Source organism: Motacilla alba, chromosome 8, assembly GCF_015832195.1.
Source record: "Motacilla alba alba isolate MOTALB_02 chromosome 8, Motacilla_alba_V1.0_pri, whole genome shotgun sequence".
NCBI classification, from domain to species: Eukaryota; Metazoa; Chordata; class Aves; order Passeriformes; family Motacillidae; genus Motacilla; species Motacilla alba.
This window is the reverse complement of record NC_052023.1, coordinates 17,287,472-17,315,450: the sequence shown is the minus strand read 5'-3', so window position 1 is coordinate 17,315,450 and position 27,979 is coordinate 17,287,472. Positions and strand designations below refer to the sequence as shown.

The following is a 27,979-nucleotide window of genomic DNA, read 5'->3' as shown; positions in this document are numbered from 1 at the left end:
AGATAGAGAGACAGGTAGGTAGATAGAGAGACAGATAAAAAATGCTCAGGTGGAAGAGTTTCACCATGAAAATGTATCATGCAAACATTAGAAGTGGATTTGAAAAGTCACTTTGTGAATTGCACCAAATATATTGTCTAACTGAATAAATTGCAGGAAAAATGCATTGTGATATACATAAATTAGAACATCTTGGTTGTGGTTTTTTTCAGTGTTGCCCATTTCCTTTTATTTTGTTGTAAACATACGCATTTTTCTGTAATAACTCTACTGGGACTGCTCAAAGAGCCAGCATTTCAGCACCTGTTATCTGATTTGCTGAATAAGGGACATTACACATCTGGAGTGCTCTGGTGATATCCTCTTCTTCTGTTTGGAAATTATGCTCCAGTGGAAACAGGAGTCTCACCACTGAAAGTGGAAGCTTTACAATTAAAGGTATGTTGGACAACTGCAGTGCACATACACAGACAAAAACATTCCGGTCCAATGCCACATTCTGCAGTGCCAAGTCAGGTGAGTTCTGGCCACACTGTACTCCACACACACGAACTCTTCAGTTTCACTTGCAACAAACCTGTTTTTTCTTTTCTGTGTACAGTACTCTTTAAAGGTGATTGCAGTTACAAACAATTCGTCAATTAAATAATAGTAATGATAATAATCATCATCATCATCAAGACTTATACAAGCTCTTGGCTTGACTATTAGCTACTTAACAATTGCTTGTATATACAATTGTACCAGTCCTCCAGCACAAACATACAATCAAAAAGACAACATATTTTTTCTTCAAAGTATTCTAAAAAGAGTATGAAATCACATATAAGGTTTCTTTTTGGAAATTATTTCTATTATTTATTTGTTTTAGTCCGTGTTAGTAAATTGGAAGCTGATATTGGAAGCTGACATAAAACTCGTGTTTCCACATGTATAAAGTATTTTCTTTTCAGTAATATATTAATCAAAAGTCAGCTAAATAATTAACACCATAACTTAACTCTAAGCAATTGTCTCATTATCACTGTTTAATTCAGAGGCACTGGAGTCGACCAACTAACTCTCTTGACACCTTACCAACGCATTAAATCCACAGTAACTAATGCAAATGGTTTATAATTTCCTAACATTCATTAAAACTAATAAAGGCAAGGACATTCTTTTCTTGTACTGTCAAACACAGAGAGAAAAGTGTTACACATCACCTGCGGTTGATGAAAAAAATGTGAGGTGTATCTGTTTTTAAATCTTATCACATAATTAAAGACTGGTAAAGTACAGTGCAGAGGGCAAATTATGTTGGCAATAGCTGGACTTTAGACTGTGTCAGCTAACAGGGTTTGCTATGGTTGATATCTTACATATTTTAACTAAACAGATAGAAAAAAAGAAATAATTTCACATTTTGAAATCGTAATATTTTGTCTCGCAAGTATTATACACAAACATACAGAAATTAAAACACTGAGATACCTTTGGCAGCCCTTGCAAACTCTGCAAAGAATCGAATTTATCTCCACTGAGAGCTGGTGGAGTCATTACATTCAATTGACTTAAACAGTACTCGATCAAATCCCTAAATCCACAGCCATACCTGGCATCATCCCCAAAACAACAGTCAACAGATTATATTTTTTTAAACACAACCGCATGAATAAAAGATGGAAGAAAAATGGGAGGAAAGAATATGAAAGACAGTGTAGAGCAAAACCAGAAGACATCTTCCCTTCTCTTTTAATATGACCAGTTATTTCCAGTCCAGCATGGCATTAATTCAATGCTAGACCTTTAGAAACCTAAACAGCTCAGAAAACTGTCTTCACTTTCAACTGAGCAGCGTTTCCTTACAGAGGAGGGTGTCAGTTCTGCTGCATTTTGAATGCTCATAAGGACAGGAGGGAGAGAACACAGAAGGATGAGATGCCCTTTCCTCAAGCCTAAGAACGCTGAGGGCTGGGCACTCAAACCCAGAGCTGTGACAGCAGCAGCAGCCCCACAGCTGCCTGGGTTCCAGTCTGAGAGAGGAAAAGCTGTGCACCCAAAACAAGCTGATAGCTTGGTCTCATCTATTACCCTGCACAAGCAGTGGTCAAGTTTTGTGACAGCAGAAACCCAGGAAAGGCTAAAGCAATGCACATTTCTCTTCATCCTCCTTACAGATGCTTCCATGGAAAGCTCAGGAAAACCCCAGACAAAAAGCATCAGTGAATAGGTAGAGAATCCTACATCCTAACCCCCAAGTATCCTGCAAGTTTCATTTAACATTACAGATCAGAAAACAGATTTCCAGGAGATTAAAAATAGACTTCAAATCTATTTTTAGGCATGTTTTCAGAAAAGACCTTATTTTTACAGGCCAAGTGGCCTGAGGCACCCAAGTGACCTCCAGGCCACTCAGTACTTTTAAGGAGTGAAACAGCAGTCTCTTTCTCCTGGCCCTTTGAACAGATAGAAGGGCATTATTTTACATTACATTACAGGGACTGCTCCTGAACACACTATAATTACAACAAGTTGCATTATGTAATTTCAGTGCTGTCTACTACAAAAGTTTCTGCTTCATAAAAGCACACTCAGAATGCACCCAAATGGTTACAACACTGTGTGTCATCAAAGGCACCGTACCAGCCCTCCAGACACACTCTCATGCAGCAGGTTAAAGAAACATTGCCTGGCACTGTGGCTCATGCCTGTCAGAGAAAAACATTCTCCTTACAAATTGCTGCTTTGATTCTAAATTCGTACATGGTATTTAGACCCAAACAAATTTCTAAAAACAACCTCCTCTCCCAGTTCCAAAGACTATTTTCAGAAAACTTGACATTGCCAACAAGAGGAAAATGTAGGAGTGAAGGATACCTTATTTATTGGGCTGTTGTAAACTCACAATCACTTTGGTGTCTGTCACTGAAAATTAAAGTGTAAAGAAAAGCAAATGTGAATGGGAAAAAAATAAAAATTTTTAAAAGTTTTCAATATGGAATCAGTCTTATTATTTGGGGAATTTTGTTCCACTTTTTTGGTATTTAGCACAAGCATTGTTTAAGTGTTTGCAAGTGCTGAACTTTTATATCTAAACAAAAGAGACTCAAATATATATGAGAAGTGTCCTTATACCAGGAAGTACAACATTAATTGTAATGTTAACATAAATATTACAGCTGTTATTGATTGCAAATACAAATCAGGACTTCTAAGATTACATTCCTTTAATTCTAATGACTCATAAGGAAGTGTAACTGCACTTGGCCCAAAGCAATTGAAAGTAGCAGCTCTCTAAAGGGACAAATCTTGCCACAGACTGGCTCTGATAACATCCTAATTCTTCCTTCAAGTGGGATCAGCCAGTAGCTTGTCTCCAGTTGATCCCAAATGGTCTACTCCCCTGATTAATTTAAAAATACCTTTCTTTCCTGACCACAGAACTTGTTATAACACTTAGGATGTTAATGGTCTTCTAGAGTCTTCCAGATACAGTTTGCATTTATAATATTAAGGAACTCAGTTAGAAGTCTTCAGGTTTTGTCTAATCAAAAAAGCATAACACTTCTCACAGTGTTTCTAAAAACACCATAAGCACGTACAATGAAATAATTGCTTCCAGCAAAAAAAATCAATCAAGTTTCTTTGTGTAACGTATCTGTTCTTATGAATCACTTCTATGAAAATATCATGCAGAAGCTAAGAATAATATTTAGATACATTTAAATAAGTTACTGAGCTTTAATATGATAAATGGTTCCACATTACATTTTTTTCCAGTAGCACAGCCCAAGTGACTCCTGTCCTTTTCCTTGTTTCTACTATTTTGCTAGTTTACTCATCAGTAGTGCTGATGCAACTGTTTGTGAAGCTGCACTCTAAGCCAAAAGGAGAAATAATGACCTCATTTTAGAAAAGAACAGTACACTCACTCTTGTTCATCAGTGTAATTTTAGAACCCATAATTAGAAAAAAAAAAACCAAAACAACAAACATGACATGTATTCATAGTGGCAGTTAAGAAATCATGAACATAAGGTGTATTTCAGTTGAATGGAAAGATTCTTGTTTAACAGTTAAAAGGTAGATCACCTACAGGGAAACTCAGAAAGGGAATTACTGCCAGATAGCCAAAGCTGTCTACATTTCATTTCAGGGGAAAAAATGGTTTTATTTATATTCATATTACAGCCTTTCCTGTTGGGAGACAAAAGAACCTGAAACACAAAGAGCAAGTTTGCTCAGTTCCCTTTAGTGCCCAGCAGCGTAAATTTCAGAGGAGACATCACCCCAGGTACCAGGAGGCTTCCACAGAGAATATTCACATTTACAAGGAGAGCAGCACGTCTTTCTTTGGAACACTGTCTCACAAGTAGTACATGGAAAAAATACTGTTCCTATTTTTTCCTATTCAAGAGTAACAGAGTTGGACAACAGCGACCAATTATTTAGAATAAGTGTGGTTCATTTCTCCTTCAGAAAAGTTCCAAGCTAACTTCCTGCATCAGTACAGAGGTGTCAGAGGCAGCCTCTGCACCTGCATCACTTTCTGTCGAGTGCCTTTTCAGACCAAGTGCACCACTTCCTCCCAGACATACAGGTCACTCAGTCGCAGTATCAGTGATTTTGCAGACTGGACAGCAGTATCCACCACTAATCACTGCCTCCCTCATGGAAACCCTGTACTTCACCTGCTTCACTTCACTTAACCAACACGGCCATGCTGTGCTGAACTTTGCATTTCATATTAACTGTGCAATTATGCACTGCTGATGCTGAGATGAAGATTTCTCAAGGCACTTCCCAGACTGGAATTATGGCCAAGCGTTCAGCACACACCTGGAGGAGGAGACAGCAACCTGCTTTCTTCAGGACTGCTAACAGTGATTGCACTGAAGTCTCCCAGGCCCAGAACATGGTATCAAGGGAGCAGGGAGTTGCCATGATGAAAAACACAAATACACCTAAGTCCTACTGAGAAAAGGCAGGATTAGCAGTGTTACACTGCAAAAGGGATCTTCATGAGCTCTGCTCCGTCTTCACAAATGAAAAGCATAAAACTTTATTGCAACTAAGTATCAGACTGTTGCCTCAGTCTTTAGTTATTTTAACCAATCTTACCAAATTCTAAACCTTCCCTCAAGCCTTGCCTTCTTCTGTGGATCCTACTTGAAAACTATATCCCCTTCTCTTGCAAATTTAACAATGAGTTAGCAGACTTCAAGCACTGGCTGTAGGAGTTTATGAGGCAAACTCACTGCTTAGATTTTTAGACTCCTTGAAAGTCAAAACCTTTGCTTTGCATCCAAGAAACTGTCTACTCCAAAGAACAGGTCTGCATCACTCTAATTTTTTCCTCTTATTTTTAAATGCCTTCCAGCTTCTCTGGTTTTGTGTCAGTTTCTCATTAATTTCACCAAATACATTTACAGAAGGATTAGAAGAAGATATTAGAAGAGGAAGTATGTACATACAGAATAAATACCACGAAAAAGAGAAAAGAAGTTGAAGCTTTTTATATCAATCTCTACTGCTGAGTTTCCAGGACTGTTTCTTGGAATCAAATGCCTAGAAAGCAGTTCTTTAACATTTATGGTAGGAAATAATAAGAGCAAAGATCTTGAAAAGTCTTGAAAAAAAACCCACCTTAAATAAAACAATTGCTAGCTACACCTGCTGTGGCAACTAGGATAAATTCTACATCAATGCCATTTATTTTCATTGAAGAGACTACAAGTGGGGAAAAGATGACCATAGACAAAATTAGTATTTGAACTGTCTATAGAAGTTACTGTCTTGTTTTAGCCTAGCAGTTTATGTCCTGAAAAGGTATTGTGGTACTTTCTTCTGTCATTGACTTGCACCTCTGTTGTCCCTACTTATTAGTTTTATGTAGCTAATTAAGTGGAAATCAAAATGAATTTAGGAAATTTATGCATCATCAACAGAACTTTTAATTAAAACCTTGTTGCTTCCAAATGTCAATAATGCCTGGGCAGTGAAATACTTTTTGTGAGGTTACGCATTTGGGTGGAAGACAAGCTCACCAGAGTAATACTGTTTTTAATACTCTCTGCTTAAAGCAACTGCAAAATTATATGTTACAGTGACATAAAGAAAAAAACATAATCTGTAGAGCTGTGCAGCATGAATCACAAAGACTCACTTCAGATCCTAAGATGGCAAAGGATTGGTGGAGCTTGTATCTTTTACTTGTAAGACATACAATAATCGTTGGAATCCACAACTGGCATATTTTTGTTAAAAATGAGAAAGAAACATTAAGCTTCCAAGGCTGGCAGAGACACAAAAAGTCCAATTCATTCATGAGGAGTAAGAGGGAAAAAAAACAGCCAGAGAAACCATGGCAGGCAGATGCAGAATTGCAATGTGTTTGATCTATTGTGGTTGTACTCTTGAGGTACAAGTGTACAGCTGTCACGTTTCATGTGTTTGACAACTCACCCCATAAAGCAGTAGCACCAAACCTGTCCATAAAGCTCCAGAGTTCACTGCTCCTGATTCACTGGCCAAGAGGAGGGCCTTGCTCCCTGGCAGATAATTTAAGGACAATGATGAACAAACTCTTTCCTAATCATAAAATGCAGTATATTACTCTTTCTAGCAAACACACGTCGCATCTGAGATTAGCCCAGGGGCTGAATCATCGCTTTCTCCCAACAAATGCTGGATGCTGACGGAGGCAGGAAGAGTGCTGATCTGCTGCTCCACGCTTCTTACTGAAATCAAAAGCTTAAGTATTACCATGAATGAAAACTAGAACCACGACAGGCAGTGAAACGTTAATATTCTTTATTTTACGCATTACTGTAGGCTGTGTAACATTACAGCTGCATGTAAGCAGACATACCTGGATCAGTATCAGTGCATACAGCAATCATGCTCCCGCAGGAATCCATCCGTGCGCCCAGGGAGCCGCCGGCTCCCGCTGCAGCCCGTGCTAGAGCCGGCAGGGCTCTCCGCTCCCGCTGCAGCCCCTGCTGGAGCCGGCAGGGCTCTCCGCTCCCGCTGCAGCCCGTGCTAGAGCCGGCAGGGCTCTCCGCTCCCGCTGCAGCCCCTGCTGGAGCCGGCAGGGCTCTCCGCTCCCGCTGCAGCCCCTGCTGGAGCCGGCAGGGCTCTCCGCTCCCGCTGCAGCCCCTGCTGGAGCCGGCAGGGCTCTCTGCTCCCGCTGCAGCCCGCGCTAAAGCCGGCAGGGCTCTCTACTCCCGCTGCAGCCCGTGCCAGAGCCGGCAAGCTCGGCCTGCGGGCCCTGAGAGCGCCGGCCCTCATTCCCCCCGTGCTTACGGCGGTATTTCGCAGCTCCAGGACGCCGGCTGGGGCGCCGCAGGTGCCAGCGGGTGCTCAGAGGCGCGGGGAGCACCGGGCGGGCACACGGGAGCCGCTCACGCCGCATCACCGCGCCCCGGGCCCGCCGAGCCCCGCCCGCCCGTGGCCCAAGCCACCCCCGGAGCCACCACCGCGCTCAGAGGGCGCGGAGCTTTGAACCGCGCCGGCCGCCATACGGGGGAGGTGCCACTGTCGCTTCCGCGAGAGGCGGCATAGGACGCTCATGGAGGAGCTACCCGTCGTCGTGCTCCTGCTCCTCCTCCTCTCCTTACTGCTTGTCCCGCTGGTGCTCCTGGATAGGAGGCACCGCGGTCGGCGGACGCCTCCGTTCAGTGTCCTGGTGGTGGCCGGCTCTGGTGAGTGGCGGTTGCCGCTGGCGGGAGCGGGTGGCGCCGTAGAGCTGCCGCTCCAGATTCCTGGAACTACGAGTCCCGGCATGCAGCGCGACGAGCGGCTAGCGTACCGCCGCCCGTATTCCTGGTGCATGCCGGGAGTTGTAGTCGCGGTTGCGCGTGTCAGGAGCCCGTGCCGGGGCCCCGCTACGGCAGCTGCTGTGGTGCCCCCGGGCCGGGCCGGGTGTCCTCGGAGCCGCCGCCTGCCCTTGGGCGTTTTGGTTCTCGATTTGAGTCATTGTTACGCGTTTCACCGAAGTCACGGTGAAAGCACCGAAAGCACTGGTGCAGGACTGACCTGTGCAGCTGCTCGGCCCGAGTGGAGATTGCTGAGGGCGATGCCGGGCACGGCAGAGACTGGCACGCCCCTCACACGGGGCATTTTGCAATCTACCCGAACCACGTTGCTGTGATCCACTTACAAGAGGCACACATGGATCCGTCAGACAAGAATGTCGCCCCTCGCTAAAGGGGGTGTACACATCTGCTACTCCTTGTTACCTTGTTGTATCAGAGTTGAAGGGCAATTAATTTACCTCCAAAAAATTTATTTGAAAATTTGCAGTTGACAAATACGGGCCGGCTGTGATTTCAGCACCTCAGTATCCCTTTGGTTTTTGCACACCAACTAATTGAGTAATAAATCCTGAGATTCTGCATCTGAGTTTGACTGGCAGGTTTATTATTCTTCAGGTCATCTTTACATCCCCTAGGGCTGGAAATGTGTGTATTTTCCTTCAGTCCTTTGGAATCTATTTAGTCTGCATTAAAAGAATACTTCCACTGTACATAAGCTTCCCAGGTGAAATTATACATCTCAGTAAAGAGTCACGTAAGGTTCAAGCCTATTCTTGGAGACTTTTAAGTAGAAGTCTCCTGCTCTTCTTTGAGTGCTCAGCTAATTGCATTAAAATTTGTGAAACCCTAACAAACACCACTCAGGAGAAAATATCTCCAAACATATTTGAAAAATACCACATGAAATTGTATGGAAAGGTGGCAAAGTCTAGTGCAATGCCGCACTACTGGTGCAAACTCTCCTCTCTGTCAGTTCTTCAGCAGCTGTGAGTGTTTCACCTGTGCAACAAAGGTCTCTTGGGAGCCCAGTGACACTGAACAGCAGGAGGTAGGAGGAATACATGCAGTTTACTGGTTTTGGTCTGCAACTTCCAGCAGACTGAAAAGTAACACATCCAGTAAACACATGATATATTTATGGGTCTGGTTTCATGTTGGTCTGATGCAGTCCAATTGATAAAAGGTGACATTGCTCCACTTCACCTACACACACAATCTTCCTTCTCCCTCCCTTCCACTCTAGCAATATCCCTCTAACTACTTTTCAGGAAACTCAAATGACAAAAAAAAAAAAAACAAAACAAAAATTAACCCAGCTGCCAAAAAGCTCAGCATGTACACCCTCCCCTTCTCCCTGGTTCAGTGCCAGTTTAGCTCTGGGACAGAGTGACCCTGCAGTTGGAAGGTTGTGAAGGCCCCTTCAAGGGCAGTGCTCAGAGCAGTGCCTGAAGCAGGACTGTTTGTTCTGTCAGCACCCAGCAGCTACTCTGCTGTGGCTGTCACTGCTGTGGCTGCGGGGGGACACTGCCATGGCTGCAGGGTGACACTGCTGTGGCTGTCACTGCTGTGGCTGCAGGGTAACACTGCTGTGGCTGCAGAGGGACACTGCTGTGGCTGTCACTGCTGTGGCTGCAGGGGGACACTGCTGCCTGGCTGGTTTTGGTGTGGTGAGCCGGGCTAGCACACCCCTGCTCTGGCAGGTCACAGCACTGGGCACAGGGCAGGGTCAGTGGCAGTTCTGCTTCCAAGGTGCAGCTCTGAGCCAGATCTTGTCCAGCTGCATTTTGGCCATCGCCCCATGGGGTGGCCTTTGAGTGCAGAGCACAGTGTCACTCTGTGCCCGGTTGTTCTGCACCGTGTACAGGACATTAAACACAAACATCAGACTCCTGTGTGACCCTGGTTCAATGCCATTTCACTGGAAAACTTCCATCAATACTGATTTCACTGGAAAACTTCCATCAATACTGTTTCCCTGGGAGCTGAGCTCCCTCCATGTTACATAAACAGTCTCCGCCATCCTCTAGCTGAATTCTTTACCCTCAGAAGATACTTTTTCACTGGTAGTAGTAATACTCATATGCTTCAAAATGAAAAGTGACTAATTCAGCTGAAGAAATGCAAAGTTAGGAAAATTTTCACATACTAATTGCAATTTGTTTTGTTTTACAGGTGGGCATACAACAGAAATCCTGAGGTTACTTAGCTGTTTGTCAGAGTCATACTCTCCTAGACATTATGTTTTGGCAGACTCAGATAAGATGAGTGAAGCTAAAATACGTTCTTTTGAACAAAAAAGGGCTGAAACATTCTCCAAGTCCCAGGTAACTTGTTAAATACTCATGTAAGATAAATGATCTTGACATTCTAATTCAAGGCAATTTGGAAATAATTCTTTGAAAGGACATTTTTACCAGCTAGCCACTGAAGTGTTACTTGTAGCTGTAAGAATACTGGGGCAAAAATATTGCAGAGGGTATTTTTTTTTTTTTTTTTTTTTTTTTTTTTAGTTTGGCATTCCTCTCAGTGACACATAACATTTTTTTGAAAGAAATTATATATAAAAATATTTTATCAAAGACAACCTTAATTTAAATTGTATTGGCTTTGTGTGTTTCTAGACTGTGTCTTGGTTGTATTTTTAAAATAAAGTGTTAAATATTTGTTTAAAAGGGATGCAAGGCCTCTGAATGTCAGTTTTCTGGCTGATGACCTGAGCAAATGCTGAACTCTTAAAACTCATGAAAAAAACATTAAAATATCTTGTTTATTTTTTTTTCTCAGATGTTTGCTTGCTTTCAGCTCGTTTGCTGTATGATTAACAGACAGCAGCATAACTGCTGACCTAAAGTGTGATCTGACATCCAGTGAAATTAGTAGAAAGTTTTAGTGGAATAAGTACAACGGAAATGAATGTTCTGACTACAAAAATTTAGGTCCTTTTGAGCAAATAGTACAACACACAGTAAATCAATTATTTGCATGGTGTTGATTTCATATGGTGCACTTCCACTGTTTTCAGCAGCGCTGTTGGGACAAAGACTAGGACTCAGTACCAATGATTTTCAGAATAAACCCTGTTCATGTTAGGCAACTGCTGTTAAGGCTCACTAAGGAATGACATTTTTAAGTTTGTTTACTGCAACTTTCATGTCTCATTGTGCACCAAGGATGGATGTTTCACAAAGTGACCAGAGGCATTTCCTGTTCAGAGACATCTTGTTGGGTAAATAGCCATTCACACAGTCATATTCACTTACCTGAAGAATGTCCAACCCTAAATTATTAGATTTCTTAAAGACACATATTTTCAGTATTTAAAGGTTATGTGGTTTTCAGAGATTAGTTATTCTTGCTAAGCTACTTCTCTTTTATAACCCCTCCAACTACTAACAGATCCTGTAGTTATATTTTCCCTCAACACTGAAAGCCAGAGGAGCATTTTTGGCTGCATGTAAGTTTGATGTCTGGATAACAGATGCTCATTTTCCTTTGACCATTCTCTTTCTACTAAGCAAAAGTATTTAGAGTGAAAATGAAAGATAAATTTTGGAAAGTAAACATCACATGCCTGTAACATATATTTGCTATATTTCAGAGTGTGCTTTCACACACACACAGTGTATGTTTTGTTATTGGGGGCACTGGAGATCATCAAACATTTAAAAATATGTCTTAGTAGCTTCTTGAAGCTTTGCATAAGTGAAAGGGAGAAGTCTGAATGCTTTAACACATGGTCATTGCCTTCCTCATCCTGTTAAGGAAGTAGATTTTTCCAGAACTAGGGACCAGATGGAAGACAAATTACAATAATGATGTAACAGAAAACCAGTGATGTAAGAGAAAATTAAACACGCACACCTTCCCACCCCTCCAAATATTCTTCTTTTTGATCTGTGGTCTAGCTCTGTTCTAATAGCTATTCAGGGAGAAGGAAAGAAAGCCAGAATGAGCATCTTGTTTACAAGAAGAAAAATGCTGCACCTCAACCCACTAAGCCTCTCAAAAAAGAACAAAAAGATGCCACCTATGAAAAGTCTCTGGTCCTGCTATCACTGGCCTCTTTGTTCCGTAACCACAACTATTCCACATGGATGCCCCCAGAGCTGTTACTCAGGGAACCTTCTATGCTCATGGAGAACCTGTTTCAGCTGCTTGCAACATACTCTAGCAGCAGAAAGAAGAACATGAATTCCTATAGCCCCATGGTCATGTCTGCGATGAGCAACCAGATTAACTAACCTTTACATAAACCTCTTCTGGCCATATGTTCTTTCCATTTCATGAGAGGTACTATGCTAAGAAATCTTATTTCTCGTAATGAAAAAGAATTATGTAAGCTCAGTTTCTCTGCAAGCATTGCCATCTGTTCAGCTGAGAATATTATAATAATTCACAGCAGTTGCAGTTTTCCACCAGCTTTTCCTTGCATCCTTGCAAAACAACATTAACTAGGTAAAGGACAACATCACTGGTTTTGAAATTACATTACAGATTTGCCAGTTTGGAACATTTGTTTTTAAATTAGAAAAAAGATTCTGAGTGCGTTAAAGATGTAAAGAAAAAAAAGATGCAACAATATGACACCATAGTAGATAGGGGAGAAATCTTTTTCTGGTGTCAGACATACTATGCAGTGTTCCAGCAAAATATACAGGATGTACTTTTTGACAGTACTTAATGAGAGGAGAGGCTGGGATTACAGAAGCATCTGGCAGTGGCTTCTAAATAAACAAACAACAACAAAACTCCCCAGGTTTGGTTTTTAATTTTAATACCTAGGAGTTGTTTGATGTGTGGACAGAAGTCCTAATATGACATAGACACTGATGTGCAGTTTCCACCATGTTTTTTGAAAAGATAGATAAAATAGACAAGATAGATAAAATCAGCTTGATCTTTACTTGAAATCTCTAAGTAAATTCTTACTTTGATACTGTTTGGAGTCCCTGCCAAGTTCTTCTGAAATTATGTGGGTTTTTTAATGATGATGAAAATCACCTACCGTTTTTTTGTCAAATGCTCTTTAACGCCATTCTTACAGTGAAGGTTCATCTGAATAGTTCCACTGGACCCTGATTGCCTAAAACCACTTTATTATCCCCATATTTCTTCCAGGGCTGAGTGCTACACAAGGGTCTAAACTCCTCTTAGAGCATTTCTTTTTATCACCTAAACTCTTCCAAAGCTTTGAGAAACAGAGGCAGTGATAACCAGAAACCTGTTGAATAGGGAGCAGGGGGTATGTTTATTTTTCCATATTCTGTTGTCAGAGTACTGAAATCAGAGTTTCAACACCTGCAAATAAAACATAAAAAAATCAGTTTGTAACATCTGTTAATGCCTTCCAGTATCACAGCTATTGAAGAAAGATATCACAATGAAACAGGATAATCTCAGATGAGAAAATTAATATTCTGCATTTACAAGTGTTGGGTTTGTTTTTACTCTTTCCACCTCATATATTAAAAATAGTCCCAGTTACTGCTATTCAAGATGGAATTGTAGTTTGTGTTTACCATACAGCTTTTGTTAACATCCTCTTTCAGTGACACAAATCACCAGGACTAAGCTATGACAATTAGCAACGTGCACATGAAGTAACTGGGCAATTTTCAGTATTTAGAGTTTCTCACACGCCATGTAAGTTCTTCCAGAGTGGCAGGGAGGTGATCTGGTGTCCCATGTGAGGTGAGGTAACAACCACTATCCACGTCAGCATCACTGAACTCTGCACTGCAGCCACTACATCTGTCTTTCATTTAAACAGTCCAGGATGTCATTGGCACCAGGAGTGCCTCCTGCCATAGCAATAATTCTGAGGTGCAGCTCCTCTCCAGTGAGGTAAAGGCACCTGCAAGGAGAGCAGGCCGCCTAACTGCTCCCTGCTCCCGGGGTTTCAAGACAAAAGGAATCATCCTTGCTTTATTAATTTGGTACCTCTTACACACCGTGAATAATCTTCATTTAGGGAAAGAACCAAGAAAGTTACTTCTTTACCTATTTTTTATTTAATGATACTTTCCTGTTATTGCCGATATTTTGCATTTTGCGTATGCATCGCGCTTATCTTTTGAATACCCGCTGAGTACTCATGTAGAGGTAGCGTTACTCGCTTTTGCGTGTTTCATGGCACTCCGCGGACAGCAGTGGAGCAAAGCTGCACGTTTCCTGCAGGGGGATGCCCGGGAGCTGCGGGAGGCGGCGGTGCGGTCCGGGAGGCGGCGGGAGGCGGCGGTGCGGTCCGGGAGGCGGCGGGGGGTGGCGGTGCGGTCCGGGGGGCGGCGGTGCGGTCCGGGAGGCGGCGGGAGGCGGCGGTGCGGTCCGGGAGGCGGCGGTGCGGTCCGGGGGGCGGCGGTGCGGTCCGGGGGGCGGCGGGAGGCGGCGGTGCGGTCCGGGAGGCGGCGGTGCCCAGCAGGTGCCGCCCTCGCCCGCGCTGCCTCTGCGGCTTGCGAGGCGTTCGGGGGAAGCCGAGACGGCACCGAACAATAGCTACCCAGTTCTGGCCTTTCTCTGAGCTTTGTACTTCACTGTATACTTTTTATTCACAAACGTTCCCAAACTAGACTAAGAAAAGGAAGAAAAAAGGTTGGCACAGACAGATGTAATAAGAAGAAGCCACAGCATTGTCAGGAAGGTAACAGCTCTGCTGCTCGTGCTCTTTTCCAGTTCAGCCTGGATCGCATTCCCAGAAGCCGGGAGGTCAGACAGTCCTGGATCTCCTCTGTGCTAACAACACTGTACTCCATACTTTACTCTCTTCCTCTGACCTACAAACGGAAACCAGATTTGGTAGGTAAAGAAAATTTTAATTGATTGAGAACTTGCTAATCCACATCATAAAAGCACTTGGCGTATGCAGACTGCGTCTCATATGTATGCTTAGGTTTACAATTCACGGGAAAACTATTTTTAATTTTAAATTAAATATAGCAGCAACACATCATGAAAGAGAGAACAGGTTGCACTGCTGGTGAATTAGAATAGCAAATACCAGTTTTCCCTCGCAAAGTTTGCAAGTACCTTCAGAGAGTCCCTCCCTTGTTATGCTGGTAGAGCTAGCAAAAACAAGATTGCTGCTTCCTGATAATATCTCTTCAGGATTGCAGCAGCACAAACTATGCCTGAAAGCCTGGTTATCCTGTTGGCTGGACTTGCTTCTAAAATGGTATGACCAGTCTGGCACAGACAGGTTCAGACCAGCACAAATACATACAGATTCAGTTCTTGTGCTTACATGGACTTCTGAGCTACAATACATATTTATTTAGTCTTTGGCTGACTGACATTAATTATCTCATCTAATGACAAAAAGCATCACTGCTGAAGTAGCAACTCCTCAGCACTTTAGTAGCTTTTTCAAGCTGTTCTGAAAATGGCACTCTCATGCTAATTACATTTATTTTAAAATATTATACACACATAAACAAGTCAGAAGCATTCAGGGTTGGGTTGTCGGATGGTAGAACTACAATAGAGATATTCAGTCAAGAAAGTTTTGTGTTAACACAAAAGGTAGTGCACTGGTCCCCTAGCTTTAAGTCTTACAATTTTGTAAGAAAAAATTTGGTTACAGCTGGCTTCTTGCTAGAGTTGTTGTCATCTTAAGGAGTCAGTAATCTAAACTTGAAGATTTTTAAAAAAGTATTAGTTCAGCAGAACTTCAAATTAATGCTCTATGAGGTTTAAAGTGCTTAAATGAAACGTAAAAAGTAGTGCAGTTACAAAGTATTTTTCATAATTTAGTAGTAGCATCTATACACACACAGGTATTTGTAAGGAGACATATTTGTGAGGATATTTGTAAGGAAACTATTTTAAAATCCCTCTGTGAACTGCATGGCTAATTCTAAAGAGGCTTTTTCATGTTTGTGGTATTTTGAATGTTTAGAGAGGCTGCTGTGAGTAATGTGATCTCATTTGCTTCAATAGTACTGGTCAGTTCCTGTCAGATCAAAAGCTTCTCACTTGCTGGACTTTTCAAACAGTTTAGTGTGCAAGACAGCAGAAGTAGGGTTTTTTGCAGTTGCTGTTTTTCAAGCCTATTGTGAAAAATTTCTGAAAATTCTGAAAAAACTGGGAGAGGGGAGAACGTGGCATGCTATTCTTTCTACAGTGGTTTTGATGGGGCAGTGGTAATAGTCAAGTTTGTTGACATGAGGAGACAGAAAAATATGAGTAACTATTTAGTAATCACTTTGCTACACCACTGTATTAGGTTATTTTTTTTTTAACTATTGCAAAAGAAATTGACTGGAAAAATCTCACTGCATAGCTTAATAAAGGAAACAGGAAGTTACTAATCTAATTCCATGTTTTCTGTTTACCAAAGGAATTTAAAGTGACAGAGAGATTTACACGTAGAGTAATTAGAAATGGTGTTGGAACTGATAAACTGTGATAAGCTATCAGAAGACTAACGCTTTGGAAAACACTTATGCTTGTAAAATTAAGGATATGTTTTAGCAAGGCCTTTAAGCCCTTTGCAGTGTTTAAAGTAACCCATCTCAAAATGAGATCCAAAGAGTCCTTATCCATGGTTAAAGAGCTGGAAGGGAAGGCAAACCCCAATTACTTTTTGTCAGGTGCTATTATCAACCAAAATAGCAGCTGGCAGAAGCATTCCTGGCATTATGGCAAATCATGTACCACTTGAAAGTTGCTTACATACTACTGCTTCTACTTGTTTGTATATCTTAGTTTAAGAATTCTGTAAAATATAATAACTCAAGAGAGCTGGAAAGACTTTAGAATACTTATCCAAGGAGACTGTTTCAGGGATTAAAATGCCTCACATTGCCAGTGAAAAGGCTGTATGGTATGTGAAGCAACTGGTAGTATTTAATTGCCTTTCCACAAAAATGTTTGCAGTGAATTGAAACTCACTCTACTCAGCCACTAAGCAAAATGTAATGCTTAGTAATGTAAAGAACTAGAACTAGGCTGGGACAAATGCTGTCACTCACAGGTTCATCTATAACTCTTGTCATGGAAATCAACAACTGAGTTTAGAAACAAGCGCAGTATTACATTATGCTGAGAGCTTCATATTTTTAAACAGGAGAGCTCATGGGTGCTGTACATTTTCAGTCTAGACACTGGTTTTGTTTAACCGCAGGAGGGAAAGACAGAGTTGCTTCTAAGTAATTTGTATGTATGAGTGATCCCCAACCCTTACACTTGCTTTCAGGCTTGTCAGAAATAGGTGTATGTATGGAGGATTGACTGAACTCTTCTCTAGGCAGCCTAAAGCTAGAGAAGCACAGAAGTGTTGCAGTTGTCAAGAAATGCAGGACAAGAAAGGTACTGCAAAGGGAGCCCAAAACCATTGGGTGCACAAAGGCAAGATTTGGAACAGATACAGTAGTTATGCCACCTAAGCCTGTCTGTGGAGTGCAAATAGCTGCAAGAGGGAAACAGCAAACCCAGCTGCACTGGAGTTACTTGATGAGCACTTGATATGTGCTTTACTTGATGAGCACTCAGTCCCTTTTGTGTCTCACACTGATCTGGCAAAGCTTCTTGGATTAGTTTGCCTGAGCAATCAGTTCCATCTAACCTTCTTCAAGATAGTAAGTTCAGAAAGAACTGAACAACTTCCAGCAGATCCTTGCTGTCTTGCAGGACTTGACCCATGCTTGAAGTGGGCCTCCAGAGAGTTTAAGAAATGTAAAAGTTAGTTGAGTTGTTCAGCTTGAGATCATCTTCAGGAGGCCCATGTCTGAGTTAGGAACATCTGTACTCTGCAAAGTTAAGTCCCTTTAGAGATATTAAGCCAAGTAGCAATTAAGATGTCAGAAGTGATGATTGGCTTGTGTTTCTGTAGCCAAGAATTACAGAAATGTAAGTGTCAGAGTGTTCTGCAGGTGAATCTATGGTGAGCAGTTTGTGTAACATCTATCTGCCTTAGATAGGCTTCTTATACAGAGGCCTAAAATTCCAGGGAAAGAAAGGCTTGTGCCAGCACACACTGCTTACACCCACCTTCCCCCAGAAAAGCTTTTAAAAGCTTCATCAGCTGCAGCCAGATTTAGCATGCAGCCTCAGAGATTGCAAATTCCTACCATGAAAACAGGCATCTGGTCAGAGAAGAGAGACTTCTGTTTTCTTCATTGAGAGAAAGGCTAAAAAGAAACATAAAACTAGAACAAGACGTTATGAGATCTATTATCTAGAAAAGGATGCAAATCTTTCTTATTTATAGAAAATTACACAAACTGCACAGAGATTTTTTCCAAAGATAAAGAAAATTACTGCATCCTACATAGATCATTTGATATACAAGAAGGACTAAAGTTACATCTTTCCTTTAATGTGCTTGAAGTCAGTCAGTAGATAGAAGTTCAAAGGAAACTGGTCTTCAGTTCTCTTGCTGCTTACAGAACCATTGTCTTTGGGCCAGTTTGCCAACCCTGCACCTAAGTTTTTAGGTGATCTAGCCATTTGTCTGGATCATGATTACCATCCTTATTCTGGCATACCTGAAATCCAAACTGAAAATGAAGGCTGTTCACCTACCACACAGCAATATATTGTATCCAGTCCTGGTTTTTCAGCCATAGATGGGTTATGTAATTGGGTCAGTGATTTGCTATCCTTTAATATAATTAAATTTCACCTACAGTTGTGCAGAAATGCTGCGTAAAGCTCCATTCATTAGCAGATTGCACATCCTGGACCCTTAGGACCAGACTTTTTTTCCTTTTCTGGGGACTCTTCTCAACAGCTCCCACTGCCTCAGGGCTCTACAGAGCCAGAAATAAGTAGATATTTTCAGATGACTGCCATTTGGGAAAAACCTGGGTTAAATCAGGCTAAGAAGGCAGTCCTCCCACATTAGGGCCTCCTTCCTGTGGGAAGTCTGTAGTAAGTTTACATTTGCACAACAAGTACATGTTCTGCTGTCAAGAGAATGAGAATGAAACTTCTTTCCAGAAGCCTGAAACCTGCACAGCTTATCATGCTTGTAGCAATCACCTCTTCTTTTGTGACTGCACATCCCATCACACATGCCTGATCCCCTGACTGGTTAAACTGACTAAGGCAGCTTCTGGTTACAGAAGTGTTTGCACAGTAAGCTAAATGAAAGGAGATCATTATTTCATTTAGCTAAGATTTTCCATTCTTTGTGCCCTGCCCAAAATGCCTTAAGTTCATAACACTCTCACAAATTACTCTGACAAATAGTAAGTTATTGTCCCTTATATCATGGTTCTAATTGGAACTTTGTGGAAAGCTACAAAATCTGGGTGGTGGCATTTTTTTCTTTATTCATTTTATAACAAGTGATCTTTGTGTAATGCAATATTATGACTATCTGCTGCATTCTTTTGCACACTGAATCTTTCCGCCGTGTTTATAGTTCTTTGGACCAGACTGACTATATGTCTGATCTGCTAATTTCTTCTAGGATCAAAACAGTCAAAATAAGCAAGAGTAAGAACACTGGATTAAGAACTTCAGCAATACAAAATTTTTCATCCAAAAAGAAAACAAAGTGAAGGCATCAAAATTTGCTTAACTTCTCAGTGTTGATGAAAATGAGTCTTACCCGCCCCTCCTACCTTGTGTACTGTGTACAGCTTCCCTGCAGCCCCAATGCAGAATTACCCCGTGCTGAGCACAGATAAACATCTGAAGCTATTCCAGTCAGCTGGTTCAAAGCTTTGTTGTAGCTCTGCCCTTTCTGTGACTGTTAATTAGACTTGCCTATAGACACTCCTTTTCAGAGGGAGGACAGGAGTAGCAGTAAAGATGAACTGAGGTCTTAGCTTAGATTTAAGGAGGCATTTTTAGACGAAAAAAGAGTCTTAACTCATCAGCTATCAGGGTCATTATGAACCTAATGAACACCCTGGTCACACTTCCATGTATGTTATAAAGCACAACAGACTTGCTAAATCTAACCACTGGTATGCAGAGACAGAGTGCCAACACCTCTAGGTTTTACACTGAGAAGATATTTAAGGCAGGTATTTGATGCACATTCTTGCTATACCAACTTCAGTGATTAGGCAGTAGCCCAAGAGATGTTTTATGGACATTTAAATATCATGTTTAGTTAACCTAAAATACTGCTTTCAAGTTGAAGTTAAACAAATGTCTGATTAATGAAAGACACACTGAGATTTGCAATTAAAGGCTCAACTTAGGCCACTAGAACAAGCAGTACTTTTTATATGAAGAGATATAAAAAATATTTGTAAAGAGGCTCTAAAAGGTTGGATGGTATTTCTCATGGCGACCAAGAGACTGTGGTCAGGTTCAGATTCAGCCAAGGTGACTTTGCTGAAACCCAGCTAGTACCTAGTGTTGTAGCTAAAGATGTAGTTCATTAACTACCATTTAATTTACTGGGCACTGGTTTTTTACTGAATTCTTTTATGACCAACTTTTTCATCTACACTAGGTCAAATTTCCTCTACTTCCTACTAATTTGTCAGCAGCAAAAAACCACATACCCACTCCACAATGTAATGTAGGTAGGGAGTTAGTTTATTCTCCACCCTGTATCTGCTTTGGTAATCTTGTTCTTTTTAAACCAACCTATCCATCTCCCACAATTTCTCAAAAGACTCAATGGATGTTTTGTTGGTCCCACTGACAGCCTGGGTGTTCATGTAATGTTTTAATAACCAACACTAACGTTTTCACAGACTTGAGCCTTAGTACCAGTCTCACAGCTGTAATTTATTATTATTTTTAATTGATCATTCTATGCTTCTCATTTTACATTTGGCAACTAGGCTGGGAAGTATGCTGATGAAAACTACCACTCCAAAGACCTTGTAATCCCAATGACAGACCTGTCACCTGGCATACAGGGGCAGTTAGGTATGGTGTCTAAGGTTAGACTCCTTAGAAAAAATTAAAGCCTGCATGTTTCTTTAGGCATCCAAATGAACCTTCCTCACTAAGCTGTTGCCTAACTTCTGACACTCTTAATGACCCCAGTCATATCTTCTCTTTTAATCAGTAAAGCCCCTGGGCATACCCACAAGCAGACCTGAGCTGTTTTAAGTCTTTACAGTATCAAATAGCCACATGCATAGTTAAGCTCTTCTAAAATCCGGGGGCTGGGAGCTTCCCTCATTGCTTTGTATTCAGAGTCTGATGCAAATCACACCAGCTGGGCCTCTTCCCTTGTCTCTTGCCCCTGAGGACAGTGGGTTGGTAGCTCTGGGTCAGGCCTAGAAGGCAGAAGTGATAATGCCTAGTGCTGTTACGATTAAAACCTTACATCCAGTTCCTAGTGGTTTTGCAGAAGCTCTCCTTTTCTCCCATAGAAAAATCTACTAGGTAGGTTTTCTTTTTTCTTTTTCTGTCCCAAACCTTTAGAAAGTGAGAGTTGCATAAAAAGTGATGCTTCCCAATCTATTTCATTCTATGCTGAAAGTAACACTCAGAAACAAATAGAAGCCCAGCTGTGTAGTGTACTAATTTAGAGTCCTTGCTCTTCCACTTCTCTCTTTCTCACTCTGGCATTCACTAATCTTATTTATCCTGGTTAGGTAATCTGCCTGTAGGACCACACGTGTCTCCACTTGTTTTGAAGAGCACCTCACTTACTGGCTGTATTGTATGATAATAACAGCTAATGTACCAATCCAGAGGGGAACAAGAAAGGTTTTCATGGCAGTGCTACGACCTACAGTTGCTGACCAGCCCAAACACAAGCTGTTCCTGTAGGATACCTTCTTGCACCCCTGATGATTCAAGTGATTTAGACAGCAGAAGATAAAAGTATACCCAGGTATAATTCAGTTCTACCTTAATTACCTGATTTACATCAGACTACACAGCTAGTTTTGGCTTTTTTTTGTCCTGCCTTGCATTCTGTAGGTAAGTTCAAACAGAAAAGAGGGTGTGAAGTTTTAGCTGCTGTTATATGCAGGTGGTGGAGGAAAGTGAACTGGATAAGATCTTCACTCTTCAAAAAGAATAAACCAGTTGGTAGTTTAATGACCTTTCTATTGTGCAAACAGAACCTGAAATTCTTCTTTCTCCCCATCAATAACAATAATAAGGAATTGTTGAAAAAGGTTCCTGCCTTTTTTAAACTGTAAAAAGTATTAACAATTCTAAGCTAATTTTTCTCAATGTTCAAAACTTGGATTTTCAGACATACTAAAGAACAAGTGCTTCCATAAGAACACTCCCTATCAACATGCTTAAGTATTTGAGGGTGAAGTTTTTGAAATAGTAATAGAATATTAAAACCCAGCAAGGGCTGATGAGCTCATGAGATACTGTAATTTACATAGCAGAATACAAATTAATTCATTGCAGATTCTCTCTTCTTGTGCCACAGAAACAACCACCTCCCCCATCAAAACAAAAACCACACGAACAAAAGAATTCATTATTCCTATAACATAGGAATATCTAATAGGTTTTTCCTACATTGTTAAAAAGTAGGTATTGCACAGCAGTTAAAAGGTAAGACTTGCATAGGCTTGGATCATTCAGCTAACCCAGATTTGGTCCATTCTGTATCACTCCATTGCCTTTACCTCTTTTAGCTGTCTGTCACCACCACCACCTATTCCCTTAGTGTGATCTCCAGGTGTTCAGCACTGTGGAGTAGGGACTATTACCAGAACAAAGGAGGCCCAGGCACTGTCCCACAGGTACTGCAGAAGGTGGCTCCATGCCTGGGAAGCAGCACAACCCTCAGCCCACACATGCACATTCCCACACCACCAAGCCCCAGCGAGCAGGGCAGTTTTTCTGCTCTTGACCAGGTGACAAAAGGCCAATCTCTGCTGAGGTCATTAAGGAGAGCAGCAGGTGTTGCCAGTTTCCTATGCAAAGCAAATCACAAATTAGTTTTCCACTTTCTACTAAATTGAGGGAGACTCTCACTGTCCTCCTTTTGATTGGTGTACTTTGGGAACATAAGTAAACACTTGTTCTTTAAAAGATATGCAGCAATTGTATGTTTATGTACTTATGAGAAAAACTGCAAGTTTACTGCTTTACCCATTTTTGCGTTGACCAGTGACATTTAATCCCAGTGAAGCTGCAAGCTCTGCTTTCAGTGTTTTCCCTGGTAAATGTCACTCTGCTACAGTACTGCATTCACCAACTCTAAAGTAGCTTTTATCAGCAGTGGTGCCATGTGCCAGTGTTCCCGGTGTTCCCAGACTGCTGGCTTAGCTTATTTTCTTTCAAAAGCTGTGGAAAATATCTGAAACACAAAGGCAAGAACTATTCCATTTTTATATAAAAGTGGTTAATAGGAAATTAGATTTATAGAGTTGCTGAAGGTAAATGTTGTTGATCCTTTACTTTTAAACCTCCATTAATATACAGCTTGGTTCGTTTATTTTACTGTTTAGAATTTCGTAAAATTGAATTGGCAGAGAATTTTAGTATGTAGGACTTAGTTTATAGACCTAGCTGTGAGCCCAGGCAGCCAGTGAGCCAATTTAACAGGGAGCTGGACATTTCCTTGCATTAGAGGTGCATATGAATGGTGTAGAGAGACCTGTAGCACTGGCTTCTGGAACAATCCCTTACAGCTTCTTGGCAACAAAGTAGGAACCCCCAGTGACCAGGAAAGTCACTGGACAATTGCAGCTCAAGAGGTCACAAAAGTGACACAAAAATTGTCTTTGGTGCCCATTTTCCCCCTTTCTGCTGCCTCATTAAGGAAGACTGAACCCAGAGATTTTCAGAGACATATCTCATGCAACACAAATATTCTACAGGCAGCCTGGTAGCTAAAGTAAATAGATTCTGAGGGAAACAGATAAAGGGAAAGAGATTTCTGAGGGAAACAGCATTTACAAATGCTGTTTGTAAACAGATGCTTGAGGAAAACACCCTCAACAGCTGCTTGACCTTGTAGAGGGCCTGGTCCCTTCTTGTCCAATAGATGCCTGCTCTTCCTAGAGCATACTGGTGATTGCCATGGGCTTCACTGGGAGATACTGGTATTCTGCTGGTGGGGAAAAGCAAGAGCCTTGCTCTTTTCAAGGTGTAAGACATCAATCATTCTCCAAAATTTTCTTTTGAATAGTGCTTTGAGATTTACTAGTAGGACTGCTTATCTCCTCATCTTTGAGGAAGGCTGTGGGTGATTCAGTTCCTTTCCATCATCCTTTCCAGTTTGTGTACAGGCAGGAGCTGAACAGCAGCATTTCTACCTTACACCTTCTGCAATGGTTCCTCTTCTTTATAATGTACATATTTGTTTTCTCAGAAGTTTCCCCTGTACATAATACACTTGAAGAGTGTATGATGACACTTGAAGAGTGTATGATATTGGACTCCAAGCAGAAGGACCACTGGTCTCCCTTCCTGCTGGCAGTGTGAGAGAGAGTAAATAGGACTGGTCAGACCAGATTTTTGGAGAGGAATTGCCACTGCAATTGCAACTACCCCAGTTCTAAGCAGGACATGCCTGTAGACACGTACTGAAGGTTAACTGAAGGTTAATTTTTAGTTCTGATTTATAGATCACAGCTACCAGTCTAGATAGGGATCTGTTTGTGGGCTTCAACAGGTTTGTAACAGTCTTTTTCATGGCCAGTTCCTAAATCCAAGCATTTTGGGATAGGATCATCTATAATCAGAGTATTATATGAGCATTTTGCATACAGAAATCCTACAGAGCCACATCTGCTTTGTCCTGTTTGAACTCATATGTGTGGAAAGGGAAAGAGCAGAGGACGAGTTATGATCAGACCGTGGTTTTTTTTAAAGGTGCCAAGTCCATCATTTTCCCAATCCTTTTTCCTTCATGCAAGTACTTTTCCGTGGGTCAAAGGGCATCTGAGAGGCAGCTTACAAATTATAAACAGTCAGAAGGTGTAAACTGAAAGTTTGAACTGAATGCATCATATCAAAACCTGAATGTAGGAGAGGTATTTTATTATTATTTTAATTTTGATTGCTGTCTTTCTGTTTCGTACCTCAGCAAAGTAATAACAGGAGCTCAGTGTTGCCTTCAGAGCTACATAGAGGTTCATAAATAGACCCATTTAGTGTTATTTCATTACATGATCTTTTGTGAGTACAGTTAGTTTGGAATTCATTGTGGCATTTACCTTTATGTGTGCATCTAGACACAAGAATACCAAAATTCCAAAAGGACTGGACCTGCTTAATAAAGGGGGGAAGTAGGATGAATGCTATGGCTTGATAAAGACAATGACTGTAAAAATTCAGCTTTTTCTAAAACCTGTTCTGCAGTTCTCAACTTCTGGGCTCAGTAGATTGGTAGGATGGCTACCTGCCTATGTCTATCCACAACTGGTATATTTTGTGTGGAAAGTAAGGGACTGTGTTTGAGCTTTCATAGCAGATGGAGGCTAAAAGAGTGCAGAGCCATTCAAGAAGGAAGACAGCTGGAAGGGTGCCTGAGAACAGGGATGCAAAGAGAGATGAACACCAGTGATCACAAACTAGGAAAGACAGGATGGGTGCGAGATATCTCAGAGGATTGGGTAGAGTACAGACAAATTGATGGAAAATGATGGCACTGAGGAAAGGACAGGGGACAGGATGGCAATAGAATGGAGAAAGGGCCAGGGAGCAGTGAAGATAAAACAGTATGTGTACTCCAGGTAGCTCTACTAAGGAAGGAGAAAGTGGAGTTTCTGTTCAGCAGTGGTGCACATTTTGGTCTGTTCCCTTAAAACTGAATTTTGAATAGGAAATCAGTAGTTAGACTATATATTCAACTCACAGAAATAATAAGTAGTAAATCATTTTTTGGGGCTTTAGGTGCTTCTTATGCACTTATCTGAAACAGCCCAGCTTCTGCAGGGATGCTGGTGGGTTTTGCCTGCAGTCACAAGAGAACAAATTGTTTCCCTAAATGTATGCCTACATTTACTCTACACAAACAAACGTTATTACAAATAGAGATACCTAAACATGCCTTAAGTTACATGTCAGTAGCCATGTACCAGCATCATAGCCAAAATTCATGCAAATTAATCAAACTTCCCAGGAAATATGGCAAAATGCATTATTTAATTTACAGATATGGAAAAGTTTCTTTGAAATGCAAAAAGGCAGCATGTGTGGTTGGTGTATGTCCTTACTCACCAAGCCAAATGTATAAAAAACAGATCTGCATTCTCAGTAGATTGTAGAGCAGGATATAAGGTCCCAGCATGGATGTGCTTGAAATCAGGTTCAGCAGGAAGTTTGAAACCACAGTATTCTTCTCTGATTTCAAAATTTTAGGATGCAAAGATGATGTGTTCAACTTCTGAGCTATATAATACAAAAATAATGCTAAATAAATACATTGTTGCAAGTTTCAAATTCGAGTATCTAGGGATGTTGACACCCTAAAATTTCAAGATTAAAACTGCATACAGAACGTTACTTGTAAGGGACTCTGAGAAAACATCAGCAAAGTCTTGCATTAATAAATAGTTCAATTAAGATCAACAGTAAAATCAGAACATTTTTAGAAACAGTATTACAGTCTGTTGATTCTGGTCAGAAAACACAGCAGTACAGTCATCACATCCCCAAGCTGGGCTTCTGGGGCTATAATCAAGGCAAAGAATAGTTGAGAGAATTTGGAACTCTGTAGCACCAAATCTGTTGCTGCTTTTTGCTGAGGCAAGGTGCTGTTAACCAGATTATCAGTGGGATCTTGCCATGAAGCAGGAAATGAAATGTTCTGAACTAATTGTTAAGCCCTGAAGTAGAAATTCAGATTTTCCCCCCACCAATATATCTTTCACAAGCTGGTGAACTTGGAACAAAAAAAAAAGTGAGTTTATGGGGTATAGGGCCATAATTTTATAAAAGAACTCTTTATTTCCATGTAACCCCAGCTGTGCAGAAAAGTGCTGATTACATGGTAGTATTTAAGTTTAGTAAGAAATTTCTTGCCTGAAATCAATTTTGATACCAAGGAGAGTGGCTAATATACGCTGGTTTAAACCTTTTACTTTTAAAAAAATCTTTGTTTCAGTTGAACAATGTCTAAAATTAAAGGAATACTTTATTTTATTGTTAACATTTATAAGTGAATTTGAGATCTCTGCTCAAAGGACATGACATGTTTTTACTACAACAGCTTCCTTCTGTTTGCTTTTAACTGTCTCCTAGTGTTTATTAAAAATAAAAAATAAAATCTAGTCACACATATCAGGTAATAGATTCTTGTGAAGGTCCTAATTCATCAACACATTTTTGATGAACTCTTAAGTGTTTTGCTGACTTAAGCCAAGGTTCAAGAGATTTATAATTGGATCCCAGGTTTAGTACTAATTAAATTTCATTGGCTTTTTTATGTGCACAGATTTAATGATACAACACAAAGCTGTGACTGAGAGTGGAAGTTTGTTTTGGTTATATACCCATGAGTCAAGGAATTGTAAACTTTTCTTTCATAGAAATAAGTGTGCCATCTCAAAGGTCTTTTCCTCCTTCATAACATGTAAAGAAATATGGTATTTTGAATATGGTTTTATTTGGTACTTTGAAATAATGTGGGTTTTTTGCCCCTCCTATTTTTCATATTCACCTGCCTTTTCTGGGTTTTTAAAAATATTTTTTGAAATATATTTTTTGTGTAAATGCAATGTTAAATGAATATACACTTAATTCTTTACTGTATGAAAAAACTCATTACTTACTTTTGTAATGTGTTTCATCTCTTTTAGATATTGTGCAATGGACCAGGAACATGTGTTCCTGTCTGTTTATCTGCTTTTCTTCTTGGCCTTCTACGAATAAAGAGAACAATTATTGTGTATGTAGAGAGCATCTGCCGTGTGGAAACTTTATCCTTGTCTGGAAAGATTCTTTACTACTTCTCAGATTATTTCATTGTTCAGTGGCCTGATCTAAAGAAAAAATATCCCAAGTCAGTGTATCTTGGTCGAATTGTGTAACAACAGAAGACAAGCTAAACTTCACCTGAAATAGACTCTACAAGCTCCTCATTTGCATTCCTGTAGTAATTTATTTTCAAGAATTCCTGTTACTAAATTAGGCTGGTACTTAAAAATGAGACAATAAAGTTTTCTCTACATTTAAGTAAAATTTTTGTGTATTTTTATTTATTGCTATCATGTAGGTCTGTTTGCCAATAACTCATAGTGGCTCTAAGTCTATCCTGTCTCTGTTTTCATCTAGTTTTTCTGCTATGTGAATGGTAATTTTTGTCTACAAATAAATATGGGAATTTGTATGAATGTAAC

General features: G+C 40.7%; 1 protein-coding gene across 1 annotated transcript; it reads left to right on the top strand.

The window, feature by feature from the left end:
* ALG14 (ALG14 UDP-N-acetylglucosaminyltransferase subunit) lies at positions 1-27,979 on the top strand. Its single transcript, XM_038144821.1, has 4 exons — positions 1-7,685; positions 9,972-10,123; positions 14,469-14,591; positions 27,440-27,979. Exons 1-4 carry the CDS (start codon positions 7,553-7,555, stop codon positions 27,668-27,670), a joined length of 639 nt encoding a protein of 212 aa, XP_038000749.1. The 5' UTR covers positions 1-7,552; the 3' UTR covers positions 27,671-27,979.

Excerpts from the sequence above, each read along its gene's own strand:
- ALG14 (XM_038144821.1), top strand. The coding sequence starts at position 7,553 with ATGGAGGAGCTACCCGTCGTCGTGCTCCTGCTCCTCCTCCTCTCCTTA. Across the intron at positions 10,124-14,468 it reads AAACATTCTCCAAGTCCCAG|TTCAGCCTGGATCGCATTCC; the intron begins GTAACTTGTTAA and ends GCTCTTTTCCAG. Across the intron at positions 14,592-27,439 it reads ACAAACGGAAACCAGATTTG|ATATTGTGCAATGGACCAGG; the intron begins GTAGGTAAAGAA and ends CATCTCTTTTAG.